Source organism: Anopheles gambiae, chromosome 3, assembly GCF_943734735.2.
Source record: "Anopheles gambiae chromosome 3, idAnoGambNW_F1_1, whole genome shotgun sequence".
In the NCBI taxonomy this organism is placed as follows: domain Eukaryota; kingdom Metazoa; phylum Arthropoda; class Insecta; order Diptera; family Culicidae; genus Anopheles; species Anopheles gambiae.
Window position 1 is genome coordinate 68,631,961 of NC_064602.1, and position 11,855 is coordinate 68,643,815.

The 11,855-nt window shown below is 48.1% G+C and overlaps 1 protein-coding gene across 6 annotated transcripts in view; it reads left to right on the forward strand.

Annotated features, from left to right (window-relative positions):
* Window positions 1–9,388, forward strand: part of LOC1278859 (serine-rich adhesin for platelets) — a 61,732-nt gene extending 52,344 nt beyond the window's left edge. For 5 of the 6 annotated variants that reach the window (XM_061661928.1, XM_061661929.1, XM_061661930.1 and 2 more), the window contains 5 exons: window positions 2,885–3,263; window positions 3,795–3,885; window positions 3,963–4,239; window positions 4,324–4,421; window positions 4,491–9,388. In XM_061661928.1, the coding sequence (XP_061517912.1) occupies window positions 2,885–3,263; window positions 3,795–3,885; window positions 3,963–4,239; window positions 4,324–4,421; window positions 4,491–7,529 (3,884 nt within the window). In that variant the 3' untranslated portion in view covers window positions 7,530–9,388. Of the gene's footprint in view, window positions 1–2,884; window positions 3,264–3,315; window positions 3,637–3,794; window positions 3,886–3,962; window positions 4,240–4,323; window positions 4,422–4,490 lie in introns of those variants that run through there. The other variant, XM_061661932.1, reaches the window with a different exon arrangement.
* The last annotated feature ends 2,467 nt before the right edge of the window (window positions 9,389–11,855 follow it).

An 11,855-nucleotide genomic window follows, 5' to 3' on the forward strand; every position in this document is an offset into this window, starting at 1 on the left:
CCCCTATATCGCCCCAATCATCATCATGAGTGAATCCTATCATGGGGTTGTTTTTCTATAATTTTGTATATTTTTTTCAATCTCTCTCACTCACGCACGTGGCACTCCGCATTTGAATGTTGGCAGCAAGCCATAGATAATAGTTTTTTTTGCAAACAAAATGGAACCAAAAAATATAATAAAAAAAACCTTTGAGAAAAGCGTACGCACGCCATTGGAAAATTGGACAATTTTGTAGCAAAATGCAATAGCTCCTCTTTAATAGTGGAGAGACCCAGAGCCACCCAGTGTAGCATCAAAGTTTCACCCGCCTCGACGGCTGCACGGGTAATGGTGGATTAATTTTGTTCCGAATCGCATCATTATCCATCGTGCACAGCCGCTGGTACTACGGTCGATATCATAAGCACAATAATAAAGAAAGAGCAACAGCAAAAAAAAGAAGAGGAAATTCATAAAAAAAGCTTTGGCCCCGGCGGTTGTCGGTCACTGCCTTCAGCACAAAAGGTAATAATCTTAATCACAATAATGTAAATAATTAACTTCCGCACAACCTTCGGCTCTTTTTTATCGCTTTCTGGGGCTCGCGGGTAGTGCGCAAACACAGTAGGTTATGTAGACACCGTCCTCACGTGTAGCACTCCAAGAGCCTGAGTGTGAGCCTTTGTGAGGATACTGTGGACAAGCAGCTTTTGGTACATTAAATCGAAAAAGCTGCAGCAATAACTGCGACATTGCCTCCAAAAAAAAAAAAAAAAAACAAAAACACTAGCCCTGCTCCAGCTGAGTGCACACCGACCGTCTGTGGGTGGTTGTCTTTGCATAATTACAGCCTCACCACGCGTGCGTGTGCGCGGCACGGAGGTCAGAGTGTAAGCCAGAGTGTGGTAGAGTTGATGTACTTACCACTCTGTAGCGAACACCGTAGTTGGTAAGCCGTTTCGTCCGATCGGAAAAAGAGATATCCGTGCCGTGCCACAGTAGTGCCGGCAATATGGCAATGGTACCGAATTTCGGCGGTCTTGCCCAGTAATAGTGTGACGGACTGACTGCCTCTGCCGGTTTGCTCATCAACCTACATCGTAAAATGTGGAATATGAATGAACTGCTCTTGCGGTCGAAGAGGGTAAGCTGTATATAATGGTGCGTGTCTCGCGGAACTACTTCACTGCTGCAATCCACTGTTGTGTGACGACTGGCTGGGGGTGCCGACAAAGAGCTGAGCAATGTGTTTGGCTGGCCGGAGGGTTTCGTTGGCGTAAATGACGATCATCCTGCCCGATCGGTAGGCGATTTATATTGACCATAGTTTTAACACCCACCAGGAGTAGTATGGGATGGGAAAATATTTATTGTTTGTCCGCGGTGTCCGGTTGCCATTCGCGGTGCGACATATTAAGGTGTGTGCACCGCCGATCACCGCCGATGACATGCACACTCTGTTTGGGTGACAGCTGATGTCACCCCCCTGAAGTCGATGTTAGAAGGCAAACGGTGTTAAAAGGCTAGTGTGTAAATGCGCACTGGCGCAGATGATTCAAAGTGATGATGATGATGGTGATGTGATTCTGTTTTCTGACGTTCTTCCTCCTTGCGAGTGGGAGTGGATGGGTTAGCATCTATGGTGATGAAGGTGTTGTTTTGAAGAATAGTCGGCCCTTCGTTGAAGGGTTCATTCTGGTGTGGTGATTTGTTTTTGGCATTTTGTGGATAAATATTGATGCTATTTCGTAAAGAGAGTCATCAACGTAATTGCTTTACTCTCCTTGAAAGTGTTTTGCCTGGGAGGAAGGACGTAAGCTTGCGAATAAACATTCAATCAAAATAAAAAAAAAACGCTGTCAAACGATACTTCTTCTTCTTCTCCTTAACAACTTCAAGGTTTCTGAGATAATACTAAGTTTTCCCCTTCCATGGTAGAATAATTATCTATTCGTCGTCGTATTGTTCCGGTCGATATGAGATGTGATCCTAAGAGCAGTATATTGTTTGTACAGTCATTTAACGCCCACACCACGGCACTCTTACAGCATCTCAACGTTAATAGCCCTATTTCAATGCCACTTTCACAATCATAATACTACGCGAGCTTCTGTGTGGTTTAATTCTTATTTGCCAATAGCTCTACAGTGCGAACTTTTACGTGAGCTCCGTGCAAATATTGCAGCTCTGTTGTGCCTTCTGTATTTGTGGGTGGAATACAAGCTCACCTCCTGACGTCATCCGTTTGTATTCAGCAAACAGACTTTGTTGGCATTGAATCGAATCGACAGCACCTAATTGGAGTGGCCGTCTACACAGAACGATCGGACTAGCCTCATACCTCATTGTTGATAACACGCACGGATATGTGTAGGCCATTGTAAAGATTGTACTATCACATATACACAGAAAGCGCCGATCTGCCGACGTTGTCTGATATATTAATGAGCCGTGCGCCGATAGGTAAACAATAGGGCAGGGCGGGAGAGAGCAAAGATGCTTTATCTCTGCTGTAGATTGGTGCTGTACGGCGTTGAAGTTCCCACACGGAGCGCATCTACAATGATTTTAACCTTACCTCTCGTGCGCCACCCTTGTTGGGGAACAGTTGAGTACCATCCACACCGATAAACGGTGTATTGAATTTTGCAAACATTCATCTACCTCTTCAACCAATCGTGACTGGAGCGGTGAGCGAAACAATTACCTTAAAAGGCAGTGCTAACGTGCGCGCGCGTGCTCGTCTTATCTCATACTGGCACATACACAAACACACAGTGACTCCATTATGTGCCCCTGGGACTATGTTTACCTCACCACGACCTATCAGCCGACTTAGTTTATTGTGCACAATTTGATTTGTTTCTTATTTTGCTTTCCCTTGCGTCTTTCCACTCCACAGTACCCGCCACCAGCAGCAGCACCAACAGCGACACTACCAAGCGGAAACGGTTCCATCCACTGCGCAACCTACGGCGAATCTTCCGACGCCGCACCGTATCGGCAGCGGACCGTGCGCCCGGCCAGCTCGGTGCGAAAGCCGCCGGCCCAACCCACATCCACTTCGCCACGCCCGGGTGTTCCACGACCGATGCGACGCTACCGCGCACCGGCTACCCGATCACGATTCGCAACGAGTCCGGCACGGCACCGGGTACTTCCCAGGGCGGGCCCGGTGGGTACTTCAAGCGCGAAACCTACCGGCTGCGCAACTCCGATGATCTAGACAAGGAGATGTCCAATTACCAGCGCAGCCTAAGCGAAGGTCGACTTGTGGATAGGTAAGTGATAAGCGTGGGGTACTCCAGAAGAACCGCGTGGTTATCTTGCGATTGCACCTCGGGGCCCCCGTGGATATCTTATCGCCGCAGTGGCAGTCACAGAATCGGCAATCGGTGGGCTTTCAAGAGGACTCTGAATGTTGTCCCACTAGCTAAGCCAGTCTAGTGCCGTAGTCTATTGAGACAAGTAGTTGATAGCGTACTCGGGCGCGCGCCCGCCTATTTCACGGTTTTTTACTTAGTGTTATCGTAAAACAATCTCAACAACCGGGATTGATTTGTACGAGCAATCGAACGGGCCTTAAATGATCCAACTCGATAGAGCGCCGACCGTAGCGCTTCGGTATCGAACGCTGATAAACGGTGCCATAAAGTAAGTTTTGGAGCGTAGTTGTCTCCTCTAGTCCGTGGAGAGGAATTTGAAAGCTGATTGTTGTAGATTAGAATGTATTTGTTGTCCGTGTAATGATTGTTAGTTGCGCCGTTATCAGTATTGCTAATCGAACGTTTTCTGGTCCCTCCACATTGCAGTGACATAAGTCGCGATGGACTTTCACAGTCGCACGATAGCGTGTTCTCTGAATCGGCCGGTACGGCAAGCAGTCTATCGATCACGCTAAAGGTAAGATCTAATTAACACTCCAGAAGAAGAGATGAGAAGACATAAAAATCACATCTGTTTGCGTATATAAATTACAGAACGAGCTAGCAGACGTACTGCGTAAGCGAAGGAAAGACCGGCAGGGTGAAGTATCGGACGAGGATCTCGGCCTGCCGTTGAGCCCCATCACGCCCCAGCGCAAGGATCGCGGCATGAACAAGAGCGAAGGTTCGCTCAGCATACTGAGCATGACGAGCTCGGACCTGGACGACGACCGGTCCGCTTCGAACGCTAGCGGCCACAACCTGTTGCACCTGGATTCGTCCACCTCTGGCTCGATCAGTATGAATCGTTCAGAACATTTGGATGAAAGTGGTAAGTAGTACAACCCCCACTAGGGCTGTGTATGATTCGAAAGGCCATACCTGAATTAATGTGTGTTCTCTACTTTCTCAACAGGTGATTCATCCAAGTTGAGCCATTCCGCCGCCAAACACAAACTTGCCGTACGACCAAAGAAAAAGGGCCCTACCCGTGCACGAACTCGCCCAAGAGAGGTAAGACAGAGTAAGAGGGACAGTTTATGTATGTAACAACTGATAACACATTCTCTGCCAATTTTCCAGTCAACCCTGTTGCCAGCGACGCCCGAAGTGAACGAGGAATCGTTGAAGCTGTCCTCCACCAACATCGCTTCCAGCTTTTCACCCACGAAGGAAGCGAACGAGAAGGCCCATTCGCTACCGTACGGCATTGTGCCACCGGGCACATCGACCCCATTCGCACCGAAATCGTCACCCGCCAAAGAGATTAGCACCTCGAAGCTATCGGTCGGCGATGCACCGGCGGTGACGGGCTCATCCATCTACGTCAATCGCAACATTTCCAAGAGCCATGAGTTTGAGCGTTCCGCAGACCATCATCATCTGTCGGTGGAGGGTTCGGCTGTCCCAGCTGCCTCGCGCAAGGAAGACGATGGCTTCTTCAAGCGCATCCTGAACTACAGCTTCAAGAAGAAGAAGCACGAATCGGGCGCGAAGGAGGACTCGTCGCACTCGGTGACGGCTTCCCCGCGCAAGGAAGACAACACGAGCAGCGTGTACATTAGCTCGGCCGATCCAGCCACTGTCGATTGTGTGCCAACGGAGCAGATCATGAAGCTATCGCTGGTTGTCGGTGAGCCGGAGCTGAGTGAGCTGAGCGGGTATAAGAAGATAAAGTCGGGTCCGGCCGCACGGCAGCGCGTCTTCCCGAAGGATATTTTTACGGCTGAGGAGCAACAACTTCAGCAGCAGCAGCAGCAGCAGCATCAACAGCATACACAGCGCTACTCCTCTAATGTGGAGGTAAACAGACAGTCGGTTGCTTCGTCCGGCAGTGGCCATTCACTTACAGTTGGCGAAGCCAAGATGCCACTGCACAAGAGCGAAGAGTATCTCGTGTCCAAGACGCGCAAGTTCTCCGAACGTAGTGTTGACGGTGGCGAAGGAGATGACGAAGAAAGCGATGGCCGCAAGTACGTTAGTCACGGCGAGCGGCTCAAAAGCCCGAAGGTGTACGGGTTGAGCTCGTACCAGCAAAAGCTGGCGAAAATCTCCATTTCGTCCCAGCCGGCGGCGGCGCCGGACGCGGCTAAGGATAGTCCGAGCAAGCGCGCCAAGTCGGTGGAAAAATCGAAAAGCTTCCGCACGTACACGACGGACGGTGTGTCGAATCAGCTGCAGGCGGGTGGCCACCAGGTGCCGAGCCTGCCGAACCTGAGCGCCTCGCTGTCGGTGGGCAACTTCTCGAGCAACAACTTCCTCGAGACGGAGCACAAGTTCTTCAGCATGACGGAGAACATGAACACGGGCAAGCAACGAGTGTTTAAGGACTACATCAGCAATGCGGATGATGACGGTGAATCACGACACCTTTCGTCCAGTGCGTCGCTGCAAAAGTTTGAGATCAATGATAATAATCTGCTGAACCCGCGCGAAGAGTACTTCGACCATCAGCCGAAGAGCATCGTGCTGACCACGAACACGCTGACGCCGCCGGAACCGACCAGCATACTGAACAAATCAAACCAGAACATCTCGCAGATTGAAGAGAACATTGACAAGCTAGTATCGTCGCAGTTCGTGAGCATCATCCGCAGCTCGGACGAGGGCAGCAGCAACGAGCGGCTGGACGATATCGGCGTTGGTGCCAATGTACCCGAGTTTATGAAGATCCAACTGAAGAACCGTGTGGAGGGTACGGGTCGACCGGCCAAGACGAGCAGTATCGTGCTGACGACCTCGCCAACTCCGGCTCCACCCACTTCACCCGCCATCGCTAGTCCCACTGCCAGTGCCGGGCAGTACCCCCAGCAGCCAGACGATGCCATAAAGCTGCAGCGACGGTTCAGCAACGAAAACATTGAGATTACGGAGTCGAAACCACCACTACCACCATCCGTGGTAGGACGCACCAGCCTGGAGCTGGGTATACCGAAGAGCCCGCCCGCCTTCCGCAAACAGGGCTCGGGTGGTGGTGCAGCTGTCGGAGATCTGGCCGGCAGCAAGCGCAACTCAATGAATCTCTCGCAGGACCTGAGCGACGACCGGAAGGTGATACTGCAACGCCGCACATCCGTGACGGAGGAGAAGATCAAGTATGAACGGCGAATATCGTCCTCGTCCGAGGACATTAAGTTTGAAAAGAAAAAGTCCACCTCGGAGGAACTGCTGGAGAAGCGCAGCAGCACGGGAAGCAATGGGACGGGCAATTCCAACTACAACAGTGGCTCGAGCAGTGGCGATGAGTTGGTGGTACTGCGGAAGAAGTTTATCGGGGGTGAGCGGGAAGGTGGAAAGGATAAGGATGGTACGCCTGAGTTGATGAAGGTGTTTGCGCGGAGGTCGCTGAAGTTGCGGTCGGATGATGACTACAAGGTGACGGAGAGTGGCAAACCGCTGTCGAGCATTGACAGTGACAAGGAGAATCAGTCGAGCGAGGAGAAATTGGATAAGGTGGGTCTGCAGCAGACGAAGCAGCAACAGCAGCAGCAGCAGCAACATGTCCAGCAACAGCCAGTCGAGCACATCTCCACCACACTCGTGCAGTCGGTGGCAATTGGAGCGCCAGTCACGAATGGATCACTGAAGAATGGAAGCAGCGTAGTAGAGCCTGCCGTACTGAAGAATGCTTCCAACGAGAATGGACCTGCAGCACCTGCCTCGGGAGAGCCTATCCTGCGGAAGAGTATCACCAGCAAACCGTTTGGCGTGCCGAACCGATTCGGCAATGCACCGAACGGTGGACAACCCCGCAATGCGACTTCCTTTGTGGAGGTGCGCAAGACCCTGCTGCCCAGTGCGACGGTCACTGTTGGGGCACCCGTCATCACCAACAACAACTTCGTCAAGTCATCGACCGCACAGGCACAGGGTGATGCGTGCGAGTCCACCACCATCAGCAACAACAACACCATCAACACGAACCGCCATACGATCGCGTCACTGAACCAGCTCAACAGCGCCAACGGTGTCGGTGTCATCAACAACAACGCGACGAATACGGCTACCATCATCGAGTCGGACGGTGGCAGCGGTGGCAACAATGGGGAGATTAACGAGTTCAAGGGCATCCTGCAGCGTCGAGCCGAGTGGGAAAAGCGAGCAAAGGAAGGCTTCAAGTAGGCCGGATTCATTACCAACCCTGTGTTATCGGCCCCCTCCCCCCCACCGAGGAAGATGTGTGTCGCCCTTCCGGAAATTACCAGATCAGAGTTTGCGGTAGGTGAGTGATTGTTTTCGTAGGACCAAAATGCTTCTAGCCCAGTTCGTGTACTAGAGGTGGCAAGCTGCAGACACTAGAGTAGAGCACCTTCGCTGTTGTAGGATAGGAAGACGTAGGCAGAGGACGACATCGCAAAAGAAGCAGCGGGAATTTCGTTTCCCCATTCGTCCAGTGATTTTCAATTTCGGCTTAGCTTACTTCACTTCCACATGTGTGTGTAGGAGCGCAATTACCGTAGATTAAAAAACGAAACACCACCATCATTGTTAGGATCTGAGGAGACAGCTTACGATTACATAGGACGCCTTGTTATGTCGCGTTGAAGTTCTGTTGAAGTTCTGTTGATGTCGTTGAGATTTGAGAGAGGCTTTCAGGAGGTTCCAGCTCATTTTTTGTGAGTAAGATTTATGCGGGAGATGTGTTTGCGTGTATAGTCGTGGATCGAGTAGTCCGTATAAGAGTCGAGCAGAGCAGAACGCAGAGATTGTGGATTCCAAATTGTGATAGAAAACAAGTGTTGTATGATAATTAAAGAAGAAGTTACACGGAATTGGAACATTGTGAGGAGAGGACTTGTTGGAAAGCATCCTATCAAGGGGAATGCTTCTGTACTTCTGTTTTTAGGCAGACGCAGATATGTTTCGTTTTTTACAGAAATTAACAAAAAAGATGGCTCCATCTATATATATCGTAGCACTTAAGTATCGCACGATCTGTTCCGATCTGCTCGCAGAGAATGATATCCCGTTGCAATTACCTGTTTGAAGAGTTTAAGCTATTTGGAATGCGCTTTTGTTTTTTCTTTGTATATACAAATCGTTGATCTTCCTGAAGAATGAAGTCGGTCGGTGGAGTGGAGTCGTTTCTTCAAAAAAAATTGCACTACTTTCGCTTAGAGAGTTAGTAACAAATAATCAGTGACAGCCACACTGTCCCCGATTTCCCTGAGCTTGGTTTGGTCCACTACGTGTCACCTATATGTGTATTTGTTAGCAGGTTTAATAGTTAAGAATTCACATATATACACACGCATACACATTAAGCACGTTACTGTAGCCTAGAAGGATGAAAAAAAACAAAACAGAAACCATAAAATATATAATATACTCTACGCTTTTACGACAATTATTAATGCTGCAGCAAAACAAATACAAAAAAAACCCCAAACTACCACTAATTACCACCACTAGCCGTGGAATCGCGGAGTGTCCGTGTGTTAGTTAGGACGTTCGATAAGTTACAAGTGTAGCTGGAGTGTGTGCTGGGGGGAAAACAAAACAGCAGCGGCTCAGTGCTCAATGAAACCGAAATCAAAAAAATATTATATTTCTTCAGATTAAGAAACAACCGAAACGAGTTTAGTAGAACACACATACACACTAGACACACAGAGCGTTAGAGAAAAAATCGTTAGTACTTTCCACCTGAGCGATATATTTTTATAGGTGTACGAGGCGAAGATAGCAAAATGGAAGAAACAAAGTACGGATATTTTTCTGTCACCGCTATCGCTCCTTCTTTGTTACTATTTTTTTACATTGTTAAGCAAACAACCCGCAGACGCGTGCAAATGCACGAAGGTTGACTACTCGCAGTGTACTACCATAAGCGCCGTAAAGTTTACTATTTGCATTGCGCGAAACAAATCAAAACCATCAAAACCCGTTTTTTCGATATCGATGTATATGTTTAGGCACTATAAAATAATAAAAAACGAGAAATAAATGCAACTTCCTGAACGTAAATTCAGTAACATTAACCAAGTTGTTTGTATTTTGCATCTGTTTGCAGTTACTACTCCACAATGGCTATTCTATGTAGTAGTTAGTGGGACTCGTATCATTCAACGCAACTATCGTTAGTCGCATATGTTGGCGTACTGTCACCGATGTCCGCAAACATGACAAACCACTTATGTTGAACGCACGCATTAGGCGTTACATTCCAGTACTGCGAGCCCCATATGCATCGGCACATGGTTATCCACATACCGCACCACTAATGGAAATCTCACTGATGTCACTGAACCGCACTGGCTGGCCGGCCGGCCGGCTAAAAATACAAATGCTGGCCCGAATATACTCACCCTTCTTCCCGTATGACATTTTTCCCCGCTGCCCCGGCTCGGCGATGACATGTCCGCATGGTAATTAGTGCGTAACGCTTGTCCGCTTACACCAGCTCTCCTGGCCCCATCGCAAGATCGCATCGCGCAAACGGGCAAAAGTGGAAACCCAGTGCCTTGTATATTCTTGAGAAAATATGACCCACTGACAACATTTATTCGCGCGACACATTCGCACGATGACGTACGCGCGCCGTTGACTCATCGATGAAAGGGGCCTTAGGCTAGGGGGTTAGAATTTTGCCAGTCGTACGGTACAAGCAGGACACTATTTGTGGAGGGTGAGTTCATTTCCTTTCGTCGTCTTTCCAGACGACTCGAGCCATTGGGACAAGCTTAATTTTTCGCGCTACTACCAATGAGTTAACGCAAATCGACCGTTCGAGCGTAATTAAGAGGAACCATATGGTGACGATTAGAATGCGGTTTGTCACCTGCATGGGTGGGGTGGGCATTAAACTTCCACGAATCGGGGAAAAGGGAAGCTTATTCAAACCTTTAAATATGTGTGAAAATATCGTGTGGAAAATGTCTCATGCTTTCCAAATAAACAATGACACACCAACAACAAAGCGTGTCGCCCAGCGTCTTGTAACGCGTTGATGTTTTTTGTTGCTATTTTTGCTGCAGTCTTTGTTTTTCGTGCAAGCGGCAGAAGTGTGCTTTCCCTCCACCTTTGGCCGCTGCAGATGACAGCCGTTTTATCGATGAGACAAAGTTTGCGCGCCACCGTACAAGAAGGATCCATTTCATGTTGGATCGCTGCCAGGGTACGGCTCTGGATGAAATGCACTGTCGTCGTTTGTTTTTTGCAATTTTACATTTGCGCAGGTTTTTACTTTTCTTGCCAGCAAAGGCAGATGAAAAAGGTTGATATGATTAACAGTTTTGAATTTTAAGCAGCATGTTTAATTTATCTATTTTTAAATGCTTTTTTTTAACGCAACCCATTGAATCAGTAACACCAAGTTTTAAGGTCTTTGTGTATGTAATTATAGTAGACATCCATTGGTCCCTGCCATTTTAATAAGATCTGAGTTAATTCATAACAATTAATCAAGTAGAATGATGTTTGTGATTTTCGAAATAAATGGCTTAATTTTGTACAACCATTTGATGTAATGCAATCAGTTTAGAACACGTTAGCGTTACAAATTGCATAACTTCGGGCTAATAACTGTTCATGACCGGTTACATCGTTGGCTGGGTTGCTAACGTATTTTTGTATATGCTGGTGTACATTTGCACCAGCAGAGAGTTTTTTTGTGAGAACGTTTTAACCGCAATCAAGTTGTATCAAGTAACTAAAACAGAGCAAAAATATATTATATTCTCTGATGAATCAATACACTAGCGTTTGAACGGACAACGGCGAACAGTTACAATTACATTACATACATTCAGGGGTTGAGCTGTAGTGTTACTGATCACGTTATTGGTTACGTTGTTACCGTGTGAAGCGGGTTTAATACACTGATTAACACTTTAGAAACACTATAACCATGTTCAGTCTGCTAAGAAAATATAATCTTTTTTTAAAGTATATTTAACAATTATTTGAACATCAAAATAGTAAATTGAGTATGAAATCAATAGAGAGCAGACTTGTTGTAGCTGTTGTTATTTGTTCAAATATTTCTCCTGTTTTCCTGTTCCGTCTTCGCAGTAGAACTACACCCTTGCTGTAACTACGGCAACCGCATTTGCTCCCTTATTCCTTCCTACCTGAAGAGCAGCGAAACGAAATTCGCGACCAACACGGCAGCTGAGCGCCAGCCATCCTTTCGATCCGATCTTTCCTGTCTTCCACCTTCCACAAGACACCACACCACGAGACAACCCCTTCGTTTCCTGGAGGAGGGTTCTCCTTCTTTTTTTCCCATAACCCATTCGCGTTCAAAAATTCAAACCTGCATGAAGGGTCTTAACAGACACGACCGTGCCCGTGCGATTGTTTGTCGTCGGATGCATGCCGGACGGGGGGACGCAAGGACTAATGCGCGTTGTAGCCCCGTACGCGCGTGCGAACGAGAAAGCCTGCATCCATTGCGTCACCATCGTCTTCTTCTCATCTCGGGCGTTCGGGCGCTCGGTAGCGCGT